The sequence below is a fragment of the Misgurnus anguillicaudatus genome, chromosome 13, assembly GCF_027580225.2.
Source record: "Misgurnus anguillicaudatus chromosome 13, ASM2758022v2, whole genome shotgun sequence".
In the NCBI taxonomy this organism is placed as follows: Eukaryota; Metazoa; Chordata; class Actinopteri; order Cypriniformes; family Cobitidae; genus Misgurnus; species Misgurnus anguillicaudatus.
The window spans coordinates 4,976,397-5,000,051 of NC_073349.2; the positions used below are offsets into that span (position 1 = coordinate 4,976,397).

A 23,655-nucleotide genomic window follows, 5' to 3' on the forward strand; every position below is an offset into this window, starting at 1 on the left:
GACAGTAATTTATTAATTTGTGACAAGAGTATGCAGCAAACCGCTGACACCTAGTGGCCATTGTTGGTAAAACCACTAAAAGTGTAACGCAAATCTAATTGTCTTTGATAATTTCATACATAAAATTATCATACTTTATTGCATTATTTTTATTTATTACAATAAATTTAAACTAATGTTAATATTTTAAGGGGACATATCATGAAAATCTGTCTTTTTCCATGTTTAAGTGCTACGACTGGGTCCCAGTGCTTCTATCAACCTAGAAAATGTGAAAACGATCAACCCAGTAACTAAGTTTGGGTAAACCATTCTCTCCAAACATGTGAAAAAATAGGTCATTGAAATTTGGCTCCCCTTGTGATGTCACTAGGGGGTAATTCTGCCCCTTAATCTGCACTATCCAACCACTGCACTGGCATTTAGTGCAGAGATCAGCTCATTTGCATTTAAAAAGACACCCAAAAAACACCAAATTTTGTTTTCACATTTTTTTAATCAAAACATTTCCCAAACAATTCAAGGTAGACATACTGACCCGATAAAACAAATATGCAATGGACAGACAAAAGACAAGCCAAAAAAGTGGAGGCGTTGTCTTCCATTGCATTCATGTGATTGCGGGCCGTGTAATTTGCTAATGTCGCTTTTTTAATGATATATAACATGGGATAGGAATGAGGCATGAAACAAATTTGAGAATACTGGACTCTATGTGCTTTTTACATAGGTCATATCTGATCTGTGCCACATGAGAAAAAAAATTAAGTTACTTTACTGTAAATGCAGCATTTGTGACTTTGACGAAGAAAAATAAAGCCATCAAAATGTGTGTCCTATAACAATGTGCTGTGATGCCCAGCGACGGAGATCCCAGGTTAGTAAAACTACATCAGACAACATCATCTAATGCTATGGCTTATTTTTTGAATAATTCAGTCAAACCAAAGCAACAGTAGAGACCATAGTGTAGATTAGATTAGTTGAACATACTGAACAGACTGAACTACAACAACTGAAAATACCATCTAAACCGCTTAAATCGACACAGATATTAGTCTTTACTATGAGTCTTTAGTATACTGACTCTGATCTGGGACAGGCGAGGGGGTTTGACCGGCGGTTCCTCATAGGGCCGTTCAGCTAATGATGCAATAATCCGTTTTCTGTGACCCAACAGTGTGATCTTTAGTACCTGCATCAAAACAAAACACACATCATCCATTAGGAAGCAGTGTCAGTATCTCTTATCAAAAAAAGTCATGACTGAACGATTCAACACTGTCAGTAATTAAATCCAGTCCTCAAACACTTACACAACTCAATCACTTATGCATTGTAAAAACTAACACAGTTAAATATATAATATACAGTACATGACGTTCTTACATTGACTATCTCCAATTCCCAAAGGTTCTTTACAGACTCTAGTGTGCGATAACCACTGGACAGAAAGTTGTGCAGATATTCCTGAAGACCCAAAACATCCAACCATGCAGCGAGAGACGTGCTTCCATCACAACCCAATGCTTTCACCTGCACACACCAAAACACACACACAACAGTGTCACACTTTCTGTATAAACACTCACATGTGCAGACAGACAGTATTATATTCTCCATCAGGTATACAGGTAAAATCTGACAGGAACCTTTGGTAAAGAGCGAGCAGAATTCAGGATCTTTCTGCGATGTCCAGGATCAGCGATGCCAATTTCCTTCAGGTCCTGCTCCTCCATTACATCATTTCCCTACACAAACACACAAACACACAAGGAAATACATCAGCCTTGTGTTTCAATATACCCACACGATGTCCACAGTGCCATACAAATGGCTGAAAATGGGCAGATATCAACACTGTTTGTGTGTGTGTGCTTTACAATGTATCATTGCCATATAACAAACACAATTAGCGTAACAGTAGATACAACTGAGCGATCGATGCATTAGACAGTGATGAAAGAGATCAGGTGCAGATCCCACAGTGAGGTCAAACACGTACAGAAGAGTTTCTCATTAGGACAAAATTTAATACACTTAATACACAACCTGTTTAAAAATGGGCTTTGTGAACATCAGGATACAGAATATGATGAATAAGATTCAGACACACTAAGCATGATGGGACTTTATGAGACGATGAGTGTTGTTGAGTGAAGCAATATCTGAAATGAGATTAAGACTCTGTAGCAGATTAAAAATGTCTAAACACACAGAGGTTTTGTGTTTGTGTGGTCTCATTAAATGGTTTACATCTGTATGCTGTAGAGAAAACATTTAGTCCTTCAACAGCACCAGCTGGCATTATGAGAGAGTTCGTTCCTATAGGCAGTTTCATCGGACGCACGTGTGCTGACGCAATACACGTCTGGATCCGAACTTTACTTCCGGTTTTGTTTTTTTAATGGTCTGACTAGTTGCTAAACTGATCTCTTGAACAAATGCCTCCTTGAAAATAAATGTTTTGGTTTCCTAGGTAATCTAAATGTTGTTTATTTGCTTGTTATATAAATAAACTACTTTTAAAGAACTTTGTTGTTATTTAATCTTAGCAGAGTTTACCTGAAGTTACGTGCGGACCGCGACAGCCGCTTGTTTATGTTGTTACTGCTGAAACCGTCTATACACACACACACACACACACACACACAATACTACACTAAGGCTGCGCTACGCTACACTACGCTTAATCAACTCCCTTGTTCAGTAGTCTGTGGACTGATAAGTGAGTCGGCCATTTTTAGGGCTGTCTCAATCACAAAATCCTTCCAGTGTACCGGAATGTGCGTTCCCAAAAAATTCCCATAAAGCAACACAAAAACCAGTGAGCATTGATGGTCCCTATTTTCCCCTACTGGAAATCAAGTGACCTTTTCTAAAGTTATCCAACCAAAATCATTCAAGCCAACTCAATAAACTTCATGAAATGCGAGACAAACTTTTATACTCGCATAAAGACAAACGTTTTAGTTTTAATATAAATACACGTCACTAGACAGGAATGGACCACAATGTACTTAATATTTAAATGTAATATTCCTCTAAATTTATGCACAGATATGTAAGTGTGTATACTTTATGTTTAAAACTTAAGTCAGATATAGGGATGGGTATTGTTTGGGTTTTTTTCGATACCGGTGCCAAATCGATACTTTTAAAACGGTTCCGGTGCCTAAACGGTGCCTAAAGCGGTACTTTTAAAAAAGAGTCACAGAAAGATGGTAGATGAAAGTACAGCATAAACACAATGAAAATTCTTCTCTGTTTGTAATTTGTTTATTAATGATTTGCCTAAAGCACCATCATCTTTTAAGACCAGCATTCTTGATTTCTTTTTTATGAAATTTTTGATTTGTGAATTAAATAAAATCTTCTCAACACTCCACTCTGAGCTCAGAAAAAGGTTCTATGATTGGTTGTTAATAATCTGTTCAATGATTGGTTAAGGCCTGCGCAGCTGCTAGAGAACTCTAGAGAAAGTTGCGCAATTGTGTGTCTCATAGTGTGGCTAATTAAACACACTTGGCAAATAGAGCAATAAAATACAGCGTCTTTTTCTCTTTATTTGGATTGACTGCTCATGCGAAATCCTCTTCGTGAAGTACCCTTCAATGGCGCAAAACGGCATTTGGAATTCACCCAAAATATTTTCTTTTCGGCTTGTAAAATCATTCACGTTTTGACGCTTTCTGCTTGTCTCCGATGAACTTGACACTCGTGACTGCCGCGGGCCATCTCAGGCCAATATCAGCTTATATGCGTGTAATACTAATAAAAAAAAAACATACTAATAAAAACATAAGTGAGGTAATACGTTTTAGCAAATTCTCTGAAGGAATGTTACCATATAAAATATTTAATAGAAGAACAATGTCGCACACCTGTTAGTTCCGGTTAGGTGCGTTGGATGAAGAGACAATGAAGTCCACCAAACATTTATAAAAAAGGGAATATCCCGCACACTATTAAGTTGCAAAATTATGCTTTATGCAAGTTAATAATGTGCGGGATATTCCCTTTTTTTATAAACCATATAAAATATAAAATAAGCTGCCGTCAGATCAATTGCGGCATTCACGCGCTCCTCTGAGGATCTCATTTTCCAAATTGTTCTTTTAAGTCAGAATATAAAAATAACCTGGACATATATTCATACAAAATTTGTTCGATTTGTTTTATTAGGGATGTGCAGATGAGTATTTTTTCACATTTTAAACTTATTAAACACAGCGCATATTTTAAATGAAAATATATTTGGCAAAGAAGTTTAAAAGTTGGCTATTTAATCTTTAACATTAGATTATTTAATATTTCCATTTATTAATCAAATTAATTTTTAAAATGTTTGTTCATTATTACTCTTAACGAAAAACTCAACTCCAATAAAATAGTAGCTCCAATGACAAACTTGCTTATATTGCTTGTTTATTAATAAAACGAATTCGAGGGATGGTATCTGCGTTAAAACACAAATAAATGAAAGATTTAATTGACATAATTTTCATTACTACGAATGCTTATTTGTTCTTTTTTTTATTAAAACAGAACAACAATAAAAATGTAAAATGACTCGCTTATATTAAACCAAACGTTTAACAAAAACGAATAGACGGAAAACATTTCATCCGCCCTATAACATAAATACTTCTAAGATCCTTAGATTTTTCAAAACAAATGATTGATAAAAAAATGGAAACCAATATAAAACTACAATAATGTAAAATATGAACAAACTCACATAAGCCAAGAAATCAAACTTGAATCCTCTGTATTATCAAATCTTTCCGACTTTCCCATTCACGTGAATTTTGTAAGTGAGGAAATTATTTACACCAGATATGAGTGCAGTATAATTTAACTAGCGATTGTGCTGTGCTTGTGTGATTATGCTTTTTGCGCTACAGAGAGCAAAATACTTCAGTCAACCGTTCATGCATTAAGAGGCACCGAAATGAGGCACCGAAATCTGTGTTCTGATTCGGTCCGGTAGGTACCGCCCATATAGGCTTCGGTGCCATAATGGCACCGCGTTTCGGTACCCAACCCTAGTCAGAGAGATGTCGGTTTTGCTGGTTATTGATGAATACCAGCTGTGAATGATCACAACGCACTTAAGCAGCCACGTCACAGGAAATAAGTGAACAGTGTCCCAATGTAAAGTGAGCTATGGTCCATATTATTGCTCAAATCTGCATACACAACATACTGATTCACCACACCAGGAGCTGATTGAGACACAGCCTACTGTAGGACACTTACTTTAAATAAATCATGAAATCAAACACCATAAACACAACACTAAAACAAAATAAAAAACCCAAAAGCAAATAAAAAATAACTAGCAGTAAGGTGCGTGTCTACTAAGCGACATTGTTGCCTGGGTTGTGTATGTGTGGGGCGGGTCTATAAACAGAAGGTCCAGATTCTATTGGGGTAGGGGCGTGTTTGTTTAGATGATTTCAAATATCAACATTGGTATTCAGAGATCATGCACCCCACCTTTAATGAAATACTCCTGGAGCTGTAACATGAGCTACACTGATGATATACTCAATATGATGTAAAAAAAACCTGTTAATCCAGATTTTGTCTTAACTTAAACAATAAAAAGTAAACATCACTTAAAATGATCAGTACAGTTGTGAGGAATACCCTATAATCCTTTGCGCCTGAATATTTTGGTTATTTATGCGTTAAACACAGAATAAGAACTTTACTTAAATATTTGTCAATGACAATACTTGTCAGAGGTTTAAGCCCGTATATTATTAAAGAACTGCTCTATTTTCTAAAAAGAAAATCCTGATAATTTACCCCATGTCATCCAGAATGTTGATGTCTGTCTTTGTTTAGTCGAGAAGAAATAATTTTTTTGAGGAAAACATTTCAGGATTTTTCTCCATATGGCGGACTTTAGTGGACCTCAATAGTTTACAGTTTCAATGCAGCTTCAAAGGGCTCTAAACGATCCCAACGAAGAAATAAGGGTGTTATCTAGAGATACAATTGTCATTTTCGGCAAGAAAAAAAAAGCAATTTTTAACCACAACTTATTGTCTTGCACCAGCCGTGTGATGCTCCAGCGCTACCTCACCTTATGCGTAATCACATCAAAAAGTCACACATGTAAAAAGCACATTTGTGGACCATTTTAAAAATAACCGGGCACAAAGACATAAATTTGTATCATTCCACATACAACAACGTCTGAACGTTCTTCTTTCTTCACACTTGTAAACACTGGAGTGATTGTTTTGGACACGTCATGCGTGATTTTTTGATGTGATGTTGCATTACGGCGAGGTCGCACTGGCGCGTCACGTGGCCAGTGCAAGACGAGAAGCTGTGGTTTAAATGTGCATATTTTTTATTTTTCTTGACAAAAATAAGGATGGTTTTGCCAGATAAGACCCTTATGCCTCAGTTGGGATCGTTTATAGAGCGTTGATTGCGTTGAAACTGCAATTTTAAACTGCATTCAAACTGTAAACTGTTTAGGTCCAATATCAAGTCTATTAAATTGAGAAAAATCCTGGAATGTTTTTCTTAAAGCTCATGTAACACACGCTGTTTCTGCATTTCTGATGTAAATCTGGAGTACCCATAGAGTAGTATGACATCCTTTATATCTCTGAAGAGTCTTTAGTTTAATCAGATTTATAAAAGAAAGATTAGCTTTACCGAATCTTTCCGATAACATACGAAAAAATGAAGGAGTTACTACCGTGGGAGGAGCGAGTACGAGTCATGCAACACTATACAACACCGTTTTAACTTATGATTCACTACATGTTCGTGTCATTTATATAATATGCACGCGACATAAGACAACATAAGACAGAAGTCTTACTTACCGCGTGCAACTCGTCATGACCCGGTTGGGAAAATCCAGCGCATCAAACACACACGCAAAACTCCGCTGTTACCCCGGATAATAAACTATATCCATTGTTACCATAAGGCTGGATGTCTTCTCCTTACATCCAAAAACACACTTCTTATTTCGTGCCATTGTTGACTTTTGAAATTAAACAAAGCTGAGTGGCGTGATAAGCTGTTAGCAGCTCTAGCGTCTCCTGCTGATTGATGGGGTTTTCCGGGAGAAGTTTTCCGGTGGAAGCCCATATAAAGAAGTGATGCGTATCGAAAACCCCTTAAACGTCAGAACTGTAATAAAAAAAAACTTGCCGAAACTTGTACAAACCCTGGCGAAGTGCGTTCGGCACAGAAATAATGAATGAAAAGTGAGATTCGAACGAATGTCCGGTAGTGAATTAATTGTATACAGTATTAATATCGTAATTCGTTCAGAAACATCAAGATTGTGAGGCGAACAAATCGTTTTGGATTAAAAGGCTTGGATATCCCATTTCCTTGGACTTTTGGGGATTTATGAACAATTCGTTTTGGACAATTTCACCAAAGCGGATAAAGGGAACATTTTAAAGGTAAGTAAACATCCTAAATCGGCGCCGCCCGACTCAGGTAACTAACAACTAGATTACAGTTTTATGACTGCTAAAAATCATGAGATGCTTTGTGTGTGCGCTTAATGGAATCCTGAGAGTCTAACAGCGCATTCACAAGGGGCGTCAGCGTTAACGCTTAACGGAAGGCTTGTCTGAAGCGTGGCCAACAGCCAATCACAGTGGCCGCTACACATGCTCGGTTCTTCCATAAACGTAATTGGCTGGCTCTGTCTAGGTAATTTGCATAAGGCGATCTGATTGGCTGACGCACGCGTTGCCGCCTGAAAAGTTGAGAAATGTTTAACTTCTGCCGCGAGCAACGGCATTGACGCAGCGCCGACGGATCCACAATTCAGTTCGGCAACGCATGACGTCACCCATTAAAAGTGAATGGGAAGCGTCAACGCTGACGCCCCGTGTGAATGCGCCGTAAGCTTTCAAACGATGTGCCGCATGATTGTATATTTTGAAGATTTAATGCTTCAAAGTTACAATGACGTTTATGCAGCCTCAGGGGTGGTGGGGGGTTGTGCCATGTACGGCACCGTGATCCTTATCAGGTAAATGTAAAATTTTTGGCAAACTTAAATTATTTTATAAAACATATCCTTAAAAAAAATTCAATGTGAGCTAATGCTTTTTGGTAAACACTACTAATGGAAACTTGATTTGTCTGCTACAACCACTAAAGGTTGTGTTAATACAACTTAACCAGATTAATGTCACCCTGTGTAAAAACATATGTATTAGTGCAATGGGTTTCCATTAAATGTTCTAGTAAACCGACTGTACTATACTGATCATAGAAACTCAGCATGTTATGATGACAAAGATGATGCGAATGTCCAGATGTGACAAACCAAACGAGATATGTAGTGGTCTAATAGATACACACACATCATTCAGTGACACCGCTCATAAATCATCAAGTACATTCAGTCTGATCCATTCATTCAATAATAAATAGTAAAGTAAGAGAGTGGGTTGGACAGATTGGAAATAGGCTTAACTTACACAGCTTAAATCATTTAAAGTGAAGAAACAGAGTCAGTGAATAATGCAAAGAAGATCTGTTGGAGATCTCTCTCTCTTCATTAAAGCTTTCACAGCTTTCACAATGGTTGTTTATTCTTTTACAGATGGGACAATGAGGCACTTGACATAATAAAAAATGCACACCATGAGGGCTGTTGCCATTTTAGCATCTCTGAAAGCTATTCAACCTTAAACACATTTGAAATGTATTATGTCAATGCATGAAGTGTCATCCGCAAACCTGTTCTCTGAAATAATCTTCAGCAAAGACATCAGCCCACCTCATAAGAGCTCAACCTCGGGTCTAATATATTTTTGTCTCTAGAAAAAAGATGTTTGATGATCCACCATCCATCTTTTGTCTTACAGTAACTGTCTCTCATCAACTCAAGTGTTGTTTATTGTGTTTGTTTATGATGTTTCTGTAGCAAACACTACTAATAAAGTTTGGGTTACTCGCAGCTCAAGAGAGACTGGAGTGAGACATACCTTGGAGACAGTCCTTATGCTGCGTTTACACCAACCGTGTTTCAGGCATCAAAATCTCATCTACCGTGCCTAGTTTGCTGCTTGAACAGTTTGAATGCATTCGCGCGTCTATAGCGAAGTAGACGCATGGAAAAAGCAAGCATTTGACGCGTGTCAGAGATGAAATCCGCTTCTTGTGGGAGGGGCAAGCGCTATGCTGCCTGTTTGCAAGATGGCTGATGATGATTGAGCATTTATCGAGAGATGCACAAAAAGCACCATTCGCGTGTACCGTGCACAACGCTCAATTCGCGCCTTTCGCGTGAACTAGATGCGCGAATGAGGCGGAAACACATAATCTTCCGCGCCGCGCCAAACGCCTCATTCGCGCCGCGGGACCTCCAGAGGCGCGTCGACGCGTCTTCACATTGACTTAACATTGAAATCACTCGTGCATCACGCCTCTACCGTGGTTGGTGTAAACGCAGCATTAGAGTTTGACAATTTTACAAAGACACTGGAGAATAAAACCTTGATTCCTCATGATAGTGCAGGATGAATTCAGCCACTAATAAACCAAATAACAACAGCAATATAAAACCTGTGACAGAAATCTCTGAAGATAAAACTGACAAACTGATCTGAAACCACATGGAGCCCTGTAAAGAATGTCCTCTTGTCTGGTTGCTTTTGTGTCTGAGGATACTGGAAGAAGTGATAATTATTTCTCTGAGGATCTTTTGTGTTGTTCATCGACCCTAAACATAAAGCTCATTTCATTTCCCATACTTGTTTAAGGGGTTTCCTGACTTTGCAAATTGGTCACACAACTCAAGTGAGGAGAATGATAACATCTCATAACATTGATTCTTTTCCTCTTTAGAAACCTTACTTTTCATTGCAATATTTTCCAGTACAAAACAAACAACAAAGTTTTAGTACATGATGCAGAGGATGCACTGACTGACCCCCCTCATTATTTAAGCTGACCTTTACTCTCGAAACAAACCTGTTAGAGCAAATGTGAAAAGCAGATGTCTCAATGTCTTTTTTAGTAAATATGCATTATTTTAAGTCAAGTTTTGCACTGCCATGTTTTATTAATTCTCATTTCACCAAATTGAATTCTGAACATTCTTTTTTTTACCATAAAACTTGAAATTATACAATGTAATTGAAACAAAAACAACTGCTGATGTCACATGCATACTTGACCTCTTTCTCTAATCATGTGCTAAAGATTCAGTTTTTGTATGTAATTTCAAACAGCTACAGATATATTTTTTGTTTTAGACCGGTTCAGCCTGTAAACCAGCAAATACAAGCAAAACAGTGGAGGGAAAACACTTTTAGTCCTCAGATTTTACTTCCATTTTAAATGGATTTTAAAACTGAAGTTTAAGTAAAAACAGCAACATATCAACATTAAATGGGGCTCTCAGATGAGAACATCCAATAATTTATTAAATGTTTCATCTGTGATCAAAGACTGTTGCCTTCTTATGAGGCAAAATTAAAAAGTAATGGAAGAAAGGAAGAAAATTATTGGAAGTCATGATGTTTTGGAAAGCTACAAGACACTTTAGGCAGCCAAACAACACCAAAACATTTGAGTTTTGTACCTGTACTTTCCAATTAAATGCATTCAAAATTATTTCAGGAAGGAAAGGAATAAAATGCGTCTTAGTAAAGACACAAGCACAACTCTGATAGTTCATGTACATTATATTATTTATGAACTCTCAGGGGTTATTTAATATGCATCAAACTCTACTAGATGTCAGTGAGATGTAAATCTTTTACAGATCTTATCTTCACCACATGTACATTGACTGTCAGATGATAAAGTTAACATTGCATTTAAAACCAATTTTAAATCCCTGATGTGTCACATAAAAACAACTAGTGCTGGAAACTAATGGACTGTGCCAGGTTGTCACAAACTGCCCTCCTTAATAAAGACAAGGTTCATTTTAATGTTTGTGTAAAGAAAAATATTTTGGCCAAATGAAAAGTTAACAATTGCAGCAGAATGAATACAAAAGATACAAGTCTTTGTGTGTGATAGAAAATGAAGCACGTTTTCTGCAGTATTATCTCTGAAGGAATGTGCAGTCAATCTGACATTAAATGACAGAAAAGGGAAAAAAATGAAGTCATCTACTAAAAGCAAAACGCACTTGAGAGGAAGTGGAAAAATAATCCATCAACAGAAGCAGCAGCTTTCCAGCACTGTTCACAAACCATTCAGGGCTAATAACCATCCTCAGATCTAAACCTTCAAACCTTTTAAACACTTATGTGAAAATATATCTGCCTCTTTCCAAAACCAGCTCAAGACGGAACCTCTTGGATAACTCAAACATACTGATAAGAAACCGAGTTTTTTCTTAGAAAGCTCAGTGTCATCACACTATGATAGTGACAGATAAGCAGATGTATCTTCCAAAAATAGACCATGCTTTTACTACAGTTACATAAAATGGCTAATATAGTTAAATAACTGTAGTAAAACCATGCTTTTGATAATGGTAATCAAAACCAATACCATGGTTCCTACAAAAAACATGTTTAATTTTCTTAAAGGGGTCATATTATGAGATTTTTTTAATTTGTAAAATAAATCTTTGGTGTCCCCCAAGTGCATAAGTGAGGTTTTTAGCTTAACATACCTCACTGATAACTAATTATAGCATGTTAAAATCACAATTTTGTAGGCCTGAGCAAGAGTGTGCAGTTTCTGGGTGTGACTTTTAAAATGCAAATGACCAGATGAAGTGCAAACACTGATCACAATGATGGTGGTTTGATGTAATTGAAACTCAATTGTGCTGTCAAGTAGGGATGTAATGATTCAACCGTGTGTCCCATTAAAAATGCCTGTCTGAAATCGATTCTGAATCGCAAGGCTGCGATTCTTTGTTTCATGCACATCTTGTGTATGAAAATACCTGAAACAATTTTAAGAACAGTGATATAAATATTCATGTAGATATTTCCTGGAATAGCATTCGTAATGCTACTTCTTCTGTGGCACAAAGGGAGTTTCTGCATGGGAGCGCCCCCTGGCGTTCGGATGTGCCTGGATTTCACCGTAATTCATTCAAATTCATTCATTGAGAAAACGCGCATTTGCAAGGGTAATTGTAACACCCCTACTGTCAAGTCCTTCTTTTCTCCCTCTTACTCTCTGCACTTAAATGGCAAGGCTGTGGTTGGATAGTACAGATAAAGGGGCGGTATTGTTATAATTCACCTTGCTACCTACCTCACAAAACAGGCAAAATCTGAACGACCAGATTTTTTACATGCTTGCAGTAAATGGCTTACCCAAACAAAGTTACTGGGTTGATCTTTCTCACATTATCTACTGTAGGTTGATAGAAGCACTGGGGACCCAACTATAACGCTTAAACATGGAAAAAGTCTGATTTTCACACTATGACCCCTTTAAGGTGTAAGCTGAATTCAGATCTCTCCACACTCCACTAGAACAATCAGAGTACAGCTGTACGGGTAAGCTAAGATTTATTAATCCTTCACACAATACATAAATCAGTACAGATCCTGAAATGCATTCAGATAATCAGTATTCAGCAGAGAGACTGATCTCCAGTATCTATAAGAACGATACCATGAAGTTCATCTGAAGCTTCTTTCCTTACTGTAGCTTATTGGAACTATATAGTCATAAAAATATTGCCAGACAAATTAATGAGGGGAGAAAGAAGAAAAATAACCATAGCTCAATAGGTCTACACCAACCAATGCTCTGAAAGGTCAGGTTATTTCCTGTATAAAACATCTGCACAGACAAACACTTGAAAGCTTGTCTAATAAATGCATGAGTGTTTGTCCTATATATTTATACTATATATTTATAGTATTTGTATATATAAATATATATGTATCTCTCTCAAGGGTTTTTTCCCTCCTAGGAGTTTTCCCCCTGGACTAGCCACTAGGACTAGTTTTTCTCCTAGGGGTTTTTTTTTAACCCCTGGAGAGTCCGCCACCTTTGGCTTAACTTACTACTTTACTGTATACGTTACATTATTACTATGCTCGTTTTTCTCGGTTTCATACATCTATTAATGTAAAGCTGCTTTGAAACAATTAACTATTGTGACAAGCGCTGTATATAAATAAAATTGAATTGAATTGAATCCTAAACTGGCTATTTGTATTTTTACTTTCTGAACATCAAGTGATATAATAATGATGATAAAACTGTAAATATAAGCTTCTCTTACTTAACCTTAAATATAAGGACATATGGAGTGATGACACAGCCCATTCACAAACAACAACACTATCAGTACCCAGCTTGACTAGAAAGCTTCATTCTTAATAACACATTTGTGTGTGCTTTGACAAAAACTGTACATTTGTATTGTCAAAGCAGGACTAGTGCAAATAAAAGTAAAAGGGTGCAGAATAAAAAATTTAATCTTAAGTTAGAATAGAAATAAGAATAAAAAGCTAAACCTGACTAATCTCTATATGTAATTGGCAACACAACCCTCACCACCACAACACCATCAATCCTTTATACATGTTAAAAACCACCAAGCATTACACTTCTTTTTTAGTCCGGCTACAGGTCATACAAATTAAACTAACACTGATAATAACACTGGATGGTTTATTTGTGGGAGTTCCTACATATCAATCTGCAAGAGCCTACGAAACAACCATCAACAAAACACTGTGGCAACCTTCGTGGTTGTATTGCCAAACTTAATTGAAAGAATCAATATTTTCACAGGCACTGTTAAATGTGTTGTGTTTTGATATAGTCACCTTCACAAATGTAGTGTAGTTTCATTCTCTAAACTATTTAAAGTTCGGTTTATTAAGTAGAGTCTCACTGTCTACCGTTATTAAACTCCCTTCACCTCCAATCCAATAACAACATCCGTACTGTTAACAACTTATCATTGAGTGCCTGACCACTCATTTTCTGTCACTTTGGATTAGAAAAATGCTGACGGTACGGATGATGTTACAGAAGACAAACCCTTTTTCTGAGCGTGTAGGATGATGTGTTGCTTTAGTGGTTTGGAAAAACAGCAAACAGTATAAAAGGACATACAAGTATATCAAAAGTTTAAAGGTGCCAAAGAATGCATTGAAATAATCTGTTCTCTGATTTCTACATAGAAGGTATTTTGCATGCACAAGGTTTACATAAGCAGGAAACAATCGTGCTTGAGGCTCATGATATATCATTACCATGTACAGAACTCTTATTGTTCATCTATGCAGTTTTACATTCTACAGCACCTTTAAATACTATGTCGCAACATAACATTTTATAATCGGTTACTTAAGATGTTGGCCAATAATACCAGGTCATACAGACAGGTTAAAGGTGCGTTAAGGGGATCGCTCACCGGCTGCGCAGCTCAGCGCCGCGCCGTTCTAAAAAAAAATCGAACACATTGTTTTCTATGAGTATACCCACACCGGCGCCGCCTGTCCGCGCCGCCCAGCTGTGACTAGGAAGTTGCTCAAATCCCTCGCGCCACACATAGTTTAACATTAAATAACATCATATTTGTCCCAAATCATTAACGATTAACATTGGCTGCTAACGTATATTTTGCATTTTGAAGTAGACGCTATCTGATGAAGCTCGCGCTATTTAATGTGCATTTCCGGTTTACGATACCCCCGAGTTGTCCTAGACGCGACTCGACGCTGAGCTGGGGGGCCGGTGTATAACCCCCTTTAGTGTTTGATTTATAAAAAGGAGATAAAAACTAGAAACTCACCATAAATCGCAGGTCATCAAAGCCGTTGAGCAGCAGTTTGCTCTCATACTGTGGAAGACCTATATGTTCCAACCAATCACCAACCGGCTGATCCAGAAGCCGCCCCGATCCACCTGCAGATACAGGAAGGCGTTTGAGCAACGAGAAACCATTGAGACGGTAACATCGGCACTCGGTGGAAGAGACGTGGCATTGCCACATCATCTTCGGCCAGCAGTGCCGGGAACAGAAACACCAGGACGGCAGAGGTGACAGTGTCCCGATCAAAGGTGTGGTCGCTCCCGCAGCAGGAGCTAAACCACGCTTAATAAGAATGAATCCAAATGTAAAGACTGTCTGTGGTGAAAATGGGCACAGTGTTGGTATGAGTCACAGTTTTATACACAACATGATCTTTTATTGTCCGTAAAGCAATTCCCATTCCAGATAAGTTTGCTTTTAGCAGTTGTACAAATGAGCAATGCGAAACTGTCAATGAGTCCAGAAACACTCAATGAATTAAAAGTTTGGATATTAAAATTCAAAAAGTGAAAAAGATGAAACAGCATGAATATAATCCACACATGAGTATTCCAGGCAAAAATATCTGTGAAGAAATAAACTCAATTCCCGAAATCCAGAAGAGATTCAGAAGATGTGAGCTTGTAGATTCATCTCCGCACAGATGCTGATGTTGATCCTGATGTCTCCATATGGATGTAGGTGAAGAAATAAACCTGAGGCCTTTGCTGTCTATGCAACTCTACCAATGACAGAAAGTGTACGTGTGCTCAAAACTGATGCCGAGTCATTAACTATTCACTACAAAGTGCTGAAAATCTCCTGAGAGAAACTAAACTAATGTAGAGCTATATCATGAGTATCTGCTCTTCATCTTCGCATTATGTGAATTAACTTCTAATCCAATCTCTATGAGAACTTAAAAGCCAGACAGGATTACATGAGTTGCATTGTTCAAAACAATCAGTGACTCTTCAAGCTCAAATGTGCACAGTTGTGTGATAAAAATATCACAAAGAAAAAGACAAAATAAGCAAATATACTCAACTGCTGTTTATAGGCAAAAGAAAAAAGTTCTTAGCTCCACTAAACCTTTACATTAACTAAATTACATTCATAAACTGATATTAATATCAAAACATATGAAAGCAAATATATGCATCAGCAACTCTATAAAAACTGGAAAAGAATAAAAGCAAATCTAAGCGAAATCCCTTACACCCTGTCAGCATGAGTCATTCCACTTAATCTGTGACTCTCTATTAACTAAACTACAAGACTTCCTTACAAAGCAAAAAAAGTCAAGATTCAGTAGAAATCCAAGCGGTGTTACTTCATGCATATCAGTTCATCATTACAATTCGAGTAGTTCCTCCAGACATCACGGTCATCGTGATACTCGCTGGTTTAGTAAAGCAAGGTCAGAGAGATGTCAGCCGTTCCTCCACCGTGACTCACTGGACGACACACTTTATTAAATAGCGCTGAGGAATGTTTCAGGAGCAGTTATCCCTCCATCACTAAAGGTGCGGTCTCCTCGTTCAACCGGACGGTGTCAAATCTTCTCTGCAGCTCTCTCGCTTTGCCTCCCTCCCTCTGGCTCTCCCCTCCCTCCCTCACTCTCTCTTACTCGCTCGATTGCTCTCTCTCTCTTTACCCAAATGAAACTGCAGGCATGCTGTCCATTGACTCATTCAGCTTTTGTCCTGTTCATTGACCCAATCGGGATCATTTCTCTTCATCTTCCTATTATTTAAACCAACGTCACACTCATTCTGCTTTTAAGAAAAGAAAAGAGGTGCAAAGTCAACAGCACAAACACTGAGACATATGCTTCTAGACCTGAGGCTGTAGGTCTGGGTTTATTGCTGATCTGCAGGGCAGTTCTTCATCTAATTCCCCTGACACTCACGCATCTTAATATTTTAGCATCCGTCCCCAAACAGACAAGAAAGAAAACCAAAAAAACTCTGCTAGCAATACGGTTGCAAGAGTTTGATATTCAAATGTACTATAGATATAACTTAAACCTCAAAATAAGAAATTAAATGACAGATTATACAGTATTACCCTGTTTAACATGCACATAGCATTCTTTTCCTCACATTAGAGGGTTTGTGAGCTTTACTTTGGCGAAAGAGCTTGTAATGCGTGTGGCACGGAATCCTGCTTGGACCTGAACTTCTAATGCGCCCCTCTTGGACTCTTGCTCGGACCTAAATGTGTGCGGCATGGACACCTTCTTGCACCTGAACTTGTAATGTGCGCATCTTGGACTCTTGCTTGGACTTGACTGCGCATGGTGTCCTCCTTGCACCTGAACTTGCAATGCGTAATGCATCTTGGACTCTTGCTTGGACCTGAATGTGTGCGGCATGGACTCCTTGCACCTGAACTTGTAACGCCCGTGTCTTGGACTCTTGCTCGGACTTGTAATGCCCGTGTCTTGGACTCTTGCTCAGACCTGATCACAGGTAGCATGGACTCCTCCTTGCACCTGAACTTGTAATGCACACATCTTGAGACTCTTGCTCGAACCTGAATGCGTGCGGCACCTGAACTTGTAACGTGTGTGTCTTGGACTCTTGCTCGGACCTGTAACACCCGTGTCTTGGACTCTTGCTCGGACCTGATCGCAGGTAGCATGGACTCCTTCTTGCACCTGAACTTGTAATGTGTGTGTCTTGGACTCTTGCTCAGACCTGATCGCATGTAGCATGGACTCCTTGCACCTGAACTTGTAACGCCCATGTCTTGGGCTCTTGCTCGGACCTGATCGCAGGTAGCATGGACTCCTTGCACCTGAACTTGTAATGTGCGCATCTTGGGACTCTTGCTCGGACCTGAATGCATGCGACACCTGAACTTGTAACATGTGTCTTGAACTCTTGCTCAGACCTGATCGCACATAGCATGGACTCCTTGCACCTGAACTTGTAATGTGCATGGACTACTTCTTGCACCTGAACTTGTAATGCACGTGTCTTGGACTCTTGCTCGGACCTGAACGCACGTAGCATTGACTCCTTTTTGCACCTGAACTTGTAATACCTGCGGTTCTGAAATTTTCTGGCACTAGGGAAGTTGTCATGCGTGCAGGGGTTTAAAACCAGCAAGTGTGTTATTCCCACTACCTGGCACACTGAAAATTTCACAGCGCCTGTGCATTAATGATGCGCTACGATTAACGACATCAGTTTTAAGGAGGTTATGGTCGTGACAGTGTTGCCAGCTGCCCTTAGATTAAATCAGCTTCCTTTTTGTCCACAAATCTAGTGGCTTGTCATAAATGAGTAAAAAATAAATAAATGAGTAAACTATTGCACCACCCACCGATACTATCGTGTATTGTCGATCTCACAGGCTGAAAATAGGATGATCTCACATATCATATTGCCCAACACTAGGTTACTGTTAACCAGCCCAAATTAAAGACCTTCATCTGAAGCTCCTATGATTTGATGCTGTTCAAATGCACAGCTCAAATAAGTTACAAGCTAATGTCTAATAACTGAGGATTTATCTCTAACCTCATATATTAGCAATGCTAATAATGATAGCGTCACTAATAAAAAAAAATGCAGAGTCAGCTATGAGCCTGACAAAACAGGAAATGAGATCACAAGGAGCATTGCGTGACTTTGAACTTATATGTGTCAGTGAGTCCAGCAGGTGTACACAGAGCCCTTACAGACATATAAACCACTTTAGTAAACTCGATGCTTTAGTGAGGGATAACTGAGGACCAGGAGCTTTTAAGAAGCAGGCGATACAGTGATGGTTTATTTGGTCCTGGTCAATAACCGAGCCGTGTCCATACAGATCGAGGTCAAGCATCACCACAGCTGAATCTTCAAGCATCTCAGCATCCATTGATTTAACTCTCAAGTGTCCCCTTGTCCTTCAGCGGCACACTGGGATTTCTCATTCTCCATTTAAACGGCCAGCCAACTCCATCTCCTTCATTTACTAATGTAACCCTTCTGGCCTTCATCCTCCTCTTTCCCATCAAGAGATTATAGTGTTTCAGTGCTGGACTGCTCAGTCAGGTATCCTCTCATAAAACAGCCCATGCAATGCACCTCATTTCAATATAACATTCACAAGGACACGGTCATGAGACTTATTATAAAATTGATTATCTTAATAAAATAAGCTTGCCTTTATAAGACAAAAAAAGTGTAAAGATTAGGATTAGAAAGTGTTGGCAGCTAGACACATGACTCAATGTATAAATAGCATATGTGTGTTAACCATGACCCTGCCATCATATACATGAGCTCAGAAACTAATTACAAGTGTAGAAAGAATATACTGGAAAGATTTTCATAAACAAAACTATACATTTATATGAAAATGTTATGAATAGCTCATACCTGAAACAGGGCAGTCCTGCTCTTTAGAGAAATCAATGCCAGCCCCTATCAGAGTCATGATCTTCTCAATCTGTAAAAGATAAACAAACCATTGTGAAATAATAATCACCTTCAGACCACACAGTAAACCGTTTGTGAAAGCCAATTCATTCACGTTAGACTTTTCCATTCCTTATATTGCTGTGAGCATCAGGACTCGCCCTCCACAGGAAGCTCACCATCCATTAAACACAAGATTATACATTTATTGCAGTCTGCCCAAAGAGATGTCTGAAAGCTTGGACCATGTAATGATGATATATACATACAGTATATATACCAGCTCTGATTCAATCCAAATCACATCTCCATAAGTGTTATATCACCACCCCCTGGTTACCCATGCAAAAAGTGAAGATGACACCGCCTAGCATAAAGCACACCGTCTAAACATCCCATGAAACATAAACAACATGACACCTTAAACATGCAGAAGAACAAGAAAACACATTATGTTCTTTAATAAAAGCACAGTCATTAAAGAACTACATGAGACAAAATCCTGCTGAAGAGACACAGAGTTCGGAGGTCATGTGATGATATCAACCAATCATTTAAATCAAACAGGATATCATCCTCAAGTAATATAAACTTTTTTTATTATTTCATTTTACTGTAGTTCCTAAGATCTGATTAAAAGGAGAGTTTTAAAATTGATGTTAATACAGAAAGATGTCAAGCTGTAATAAATCAGATATCAGTTTGTTTCTCCTGTGAGAAACCAGCAGTATAAAGCTACCATTTTCCAAAGACAGATAATAATATATTAATAAACTCAAATAGCACATTAACAAGCTAGTTTACTCTTGAATCTGAGTTGGTACTCACTCTAGGTACGTTTACATTAGGCTTGTCGCGATAGTCGGTAAAACGGTGATTACCGGTGCTTCAGCCTCTCACTGGTTAGATCACTTGCCCACCGCGACACCGTCTTATTGATATTTTCTTGCAATTAAATCATTTAATTTTGTTAGCGAGAGCAAACACACTAAGAACTGAATGTGTCTGCTGCCTGAATTCAGCGGAGCTGAACGCGTGTCACGTCACAAAGCAGCAGGTGTCAGATTTCATTTATTCCTATCAGAGTGTGCGAGACGAGCTGACTGACCAGACGATGGCAGAAGCTGCGTGCTTACTCGTTTTTGTTATAATATACATATATGATGTTTAATATAAGCAAGATCGTTTTGTTGTTGTGTTTTTCATCAAGAAAAATAATAAACCCGTCATTCAAGCAGAGAAGTAGCCGGTTGCTCTGCTTGGGACTGGCGGGTTCTGTGAGAATTACCTGCACACACTGACTCAAGCACTTAATTACCAGCTGTTGCACTCGCATTGCACGCAAATTCATACGCGTAGGCAAGCCCTGCATTTAAACAGATGCGCAATTCAAAAGTGAAAGTAAAACGTGCACGTCTGCATGCGCATTTATAAGCCCCTCCCACACGGGTTTGTCACGCGCTGATTAACCGGTGGAAAAATTCTGTCACCGCAGCAACCCTAGTTTACATGCATCCAAATGGTCTGTTTATAATCGTATTGATGGCTCAATTGTATTGAAAATCCTTCAGGTAAACGCTTTAATCAATACGATTAAGATCGATCGGATGCAAATTTCAATTGTATTGAAAGGTGTGGTGTAGTCTGATCTGTGATCCGAAAAGTACGCTTGTAAATGTGCAAATCTTATTTTTTTCTAAATCGGATGCAAAAAATACCTTCTAGAAGAACTGTGCTTAAATTCACGTCATATATTTACCTCTATTTAAGCCCGATTCATAGTTGTGCGTAAGCTCTAGGCATATGCGTAGGTTATCCGTAGCCTGTGCGTAGCTCTGCGTAGCCTGACGTGCACCTCGCAAAATCGCTAAATTTTTAACTGCGCGTCACAAATTTAACAGCGCAAAATCACTAACAATTTAACAGCGCATCAGTTCTACGCGGATCGCAAGCACTGTGATTGGTCCGCCAGAACCCCCCCCGTCAGGTAAAAAAAACCTGTGTCATAGGTATCAGCATCCATCATTGCTGGTCTTCTCAAATCATACACAAGTTGCTCCTTCTTTCTTTGTGGGTTAACTTGCCAAGCTTCTTCTTTGACGGACGCGCTGCTACTGTGGTTACATGCGTGGTTACTGCCTACCAGCGGTCTGCGCACGTGTTTGCACGTCGACACGGATGACGGCGCAAAAGTATAAAGTAAAACCGACGCGGAACCTACGCCGTTGCGGCTAGGCCGTAGGACCTACGCACAACTATAACAAGCCCTTTGCGCATCACATGGTTTTATTTCAGCTTTTGCTTAAAATAATTTTTGAAGAAAATTTTTTTTCCAGTTTGTTTGTTTGAAAGCCGAGGATCTGTTCTTTCATTTGATATTTTTGTATGTTTATATTTTTTTTAGAAGAAATTTATCCTTGAAGGCATCATGTGAAACGTTTGTAAAAATCACAAAAAAATGCTTGCGGCCAACTTTTCAAAAAAAGGCTGGCAATCAAGGAGTTAGGGTTTGTGCACACCAAAACTTTTAAAAGCGGCTGAAAACGACTGGACAACACTGAATGCCAGGTGTTTTTCAGCTGAGTGCCAGCGCTTTGGTAGCTCTGATACGTCAGCTGTGAGACGGTTGGTTGCTGTGATACTTGTCCCGCCCCTCCTTCACTGTGATTGGAAGGCCGCGTGAGAACTGACATTGACGAGTGGAGCTTTTTACCCATTTTTACCCATACTCTCGGCGCTCAGCGCGGAAAAAACGCCGGGCGCCGGTTTTCAGCACGGAAGAAAACCACTAGGCTGCTGGCTTATTTGAAAAACGCCGAGCTTCCATTGGAAACAATTGAAAACATGCGCCAGCCGTGGGCGTAAAAGTTTTGGTGTGCACAACCCCTTAAGGTAATGGGATCACGCGCTGTACGTTCTGCAGCGTTCATTTCTTTCATAACATTATTTAAAGCCATAAAATAGTGTTGTGCCTTATCTGAAAACTTCTTAAACAACTTTCTCCAACTATGATTTGACTTTGTACATTAATTTGTATGTTGTTTGTATGTTCACTAAAGCCTTATGTCAAGATTTCTACAAAAATATATTCATTCATTAACAGACTAAATCCAAGTCATTGAGTTTAAGATCTCCGTCTTATGCTCCTTGTTCACCATAGCATGTACATAATATATAGAGAATGCGAATGCATTTAAAACTGAAACACACAGAAATGTGTTTAAATGAAAGATAATGTCTCTTTATGACTGACAGTAAACACTGGCAGAAATGCATGCAAATGCTTTCAGATGTACTGCAACATAATAGAGTTAGTAAAGGAAAAAAGATCAAGTCAGTGTGAGAGGAAAGCTTCTGAACGATTGCTTATCAAATGTAGCAAGATCAACAAAACAAAGAGAGAAAGCTTGAATTCATCCACCACTGGACACATAAGAGAACCCACGCCAGTCTATAAGAGGACGCAATTCATGTTTCCATACATCATGTGAACAATATTTAAATCAACACTTCAACAAATAATAAAACACAAAATGAGATGTTTAGAAGAATCTGGCTCTTTTCTCATACAATTAATTAAACTCTGACCACAGCTTTAAAGATCACACACAATAAACTACTTCATATGATTCATGCACAAAGCAAAGAGATTTGGTTGATCTGAAAAAACACTTGTAATGTAGTGCACAAGTCATATGGAGCAGTTTAATGTGTCTTCATTCTGGAGCTCTTGAGCACACAATATGCTTGCTTCTTCAAAATATCTCTTTTTGTGTTGAGCATTAGAGAAAGAATGGCATACAGGTTCAAGTTGAATCAATAATCATGTTTAGTGTGCGTCATTACTGTGATTTTAGCAGAGAATCTTGAGGATCTACATTGACAAACTTAAAGCATTGGAACAGCAGAGGTCGACAGAAAGCCTGGACGACGGTATGCGGTTTCTTACTTTTTGGTCGGCCCGCGGTCTCCATGGAATAGAGCGAGAAATCCTCTGTCTCTGCAGTGAGAAAACCAACTTTTGTTCAATTGTTATTTTTTGCTAAACAGAGATCAATGCTCGGTCTTCAACACAGGCAAAAATAGTATATTAATGTAGCCAACTGGAACAAAATATAAAAAGTGTGGGTTCAAAGGTGATTTTGGCGCCCTACTGTAGGGCTGTCAAAAATAGACTGGAAAAATAAAAGTGGAGAGGCTTTGATCCTAAAGTTACAGCTGATTTTGCTACATCTGCAAAAATTCAGAGTTTTGTTGATTTAAGGATTAACTGCAAGACGTCTTTTCATTTCAGACTGCATCAGAAGAATTCATGAAGTATATCTGACATCTCTCGTCTCCCACAGCAGGTATCTCATTTTCAATGTGTAGCACATGATTTTCACTTCTGATGAATGTCAGTTTCTAACTGTTTCACACACTGTTACATACATGCATCAATCAGATGTACAACTACACCTACATCAACTCTCTGTATTGTCTGTGGTG

The 23,655-nt window shown here is 38.6% G+C and overlaps 1 protein-coding gene across 6 annotated transcripts in view; it reads right to left on the reverse strand.

Moving 5' to 3' along the window:
- Window positions 1-23,655, reverse strand: part of LOC129430297 (ankyrin repeat and SAM domain-containing protein 1A) — a 140,620-nt gene that overhangs the window by 17,971 nt on the left and 98,994 nt on the right. For 5 of the 6 annotated variants that reach the window (XM_073874883.1, XM_073874886.1, XM_073874881.1 and 2 more), the window contains 6 exons: window positions 23,117-23,167; window positions 19,129-19,198; window positions 14,753-14,865; window positions 1,653-1,751; window positions 1,390-1,536; window positions 1,088-1,195 (listed from right to left, as the gene is read on the reverse strand). In XM_073874883.1, coding sequence (XP_073730984.1) covers window positions 1,088-1,195; window positions 1,390-1,536; window positions 1,653-1,751; window positions 14,753-14,865; window positions 19,129-19,198; window positions 23,117-23,167 — 588 coding nt within the window. The remainder of the gene's footprint in view (window positions 1-1,087; window positions 1,196-1,389; window positions 1,537-1,652; window positions 1,752-14,752; window positions 14,866-19,128; window positions 19,199-23,116; window positions 23,168-23,655) is intronic. The other variant, XM_073874884.1, reaches the window with a different exon arrangement.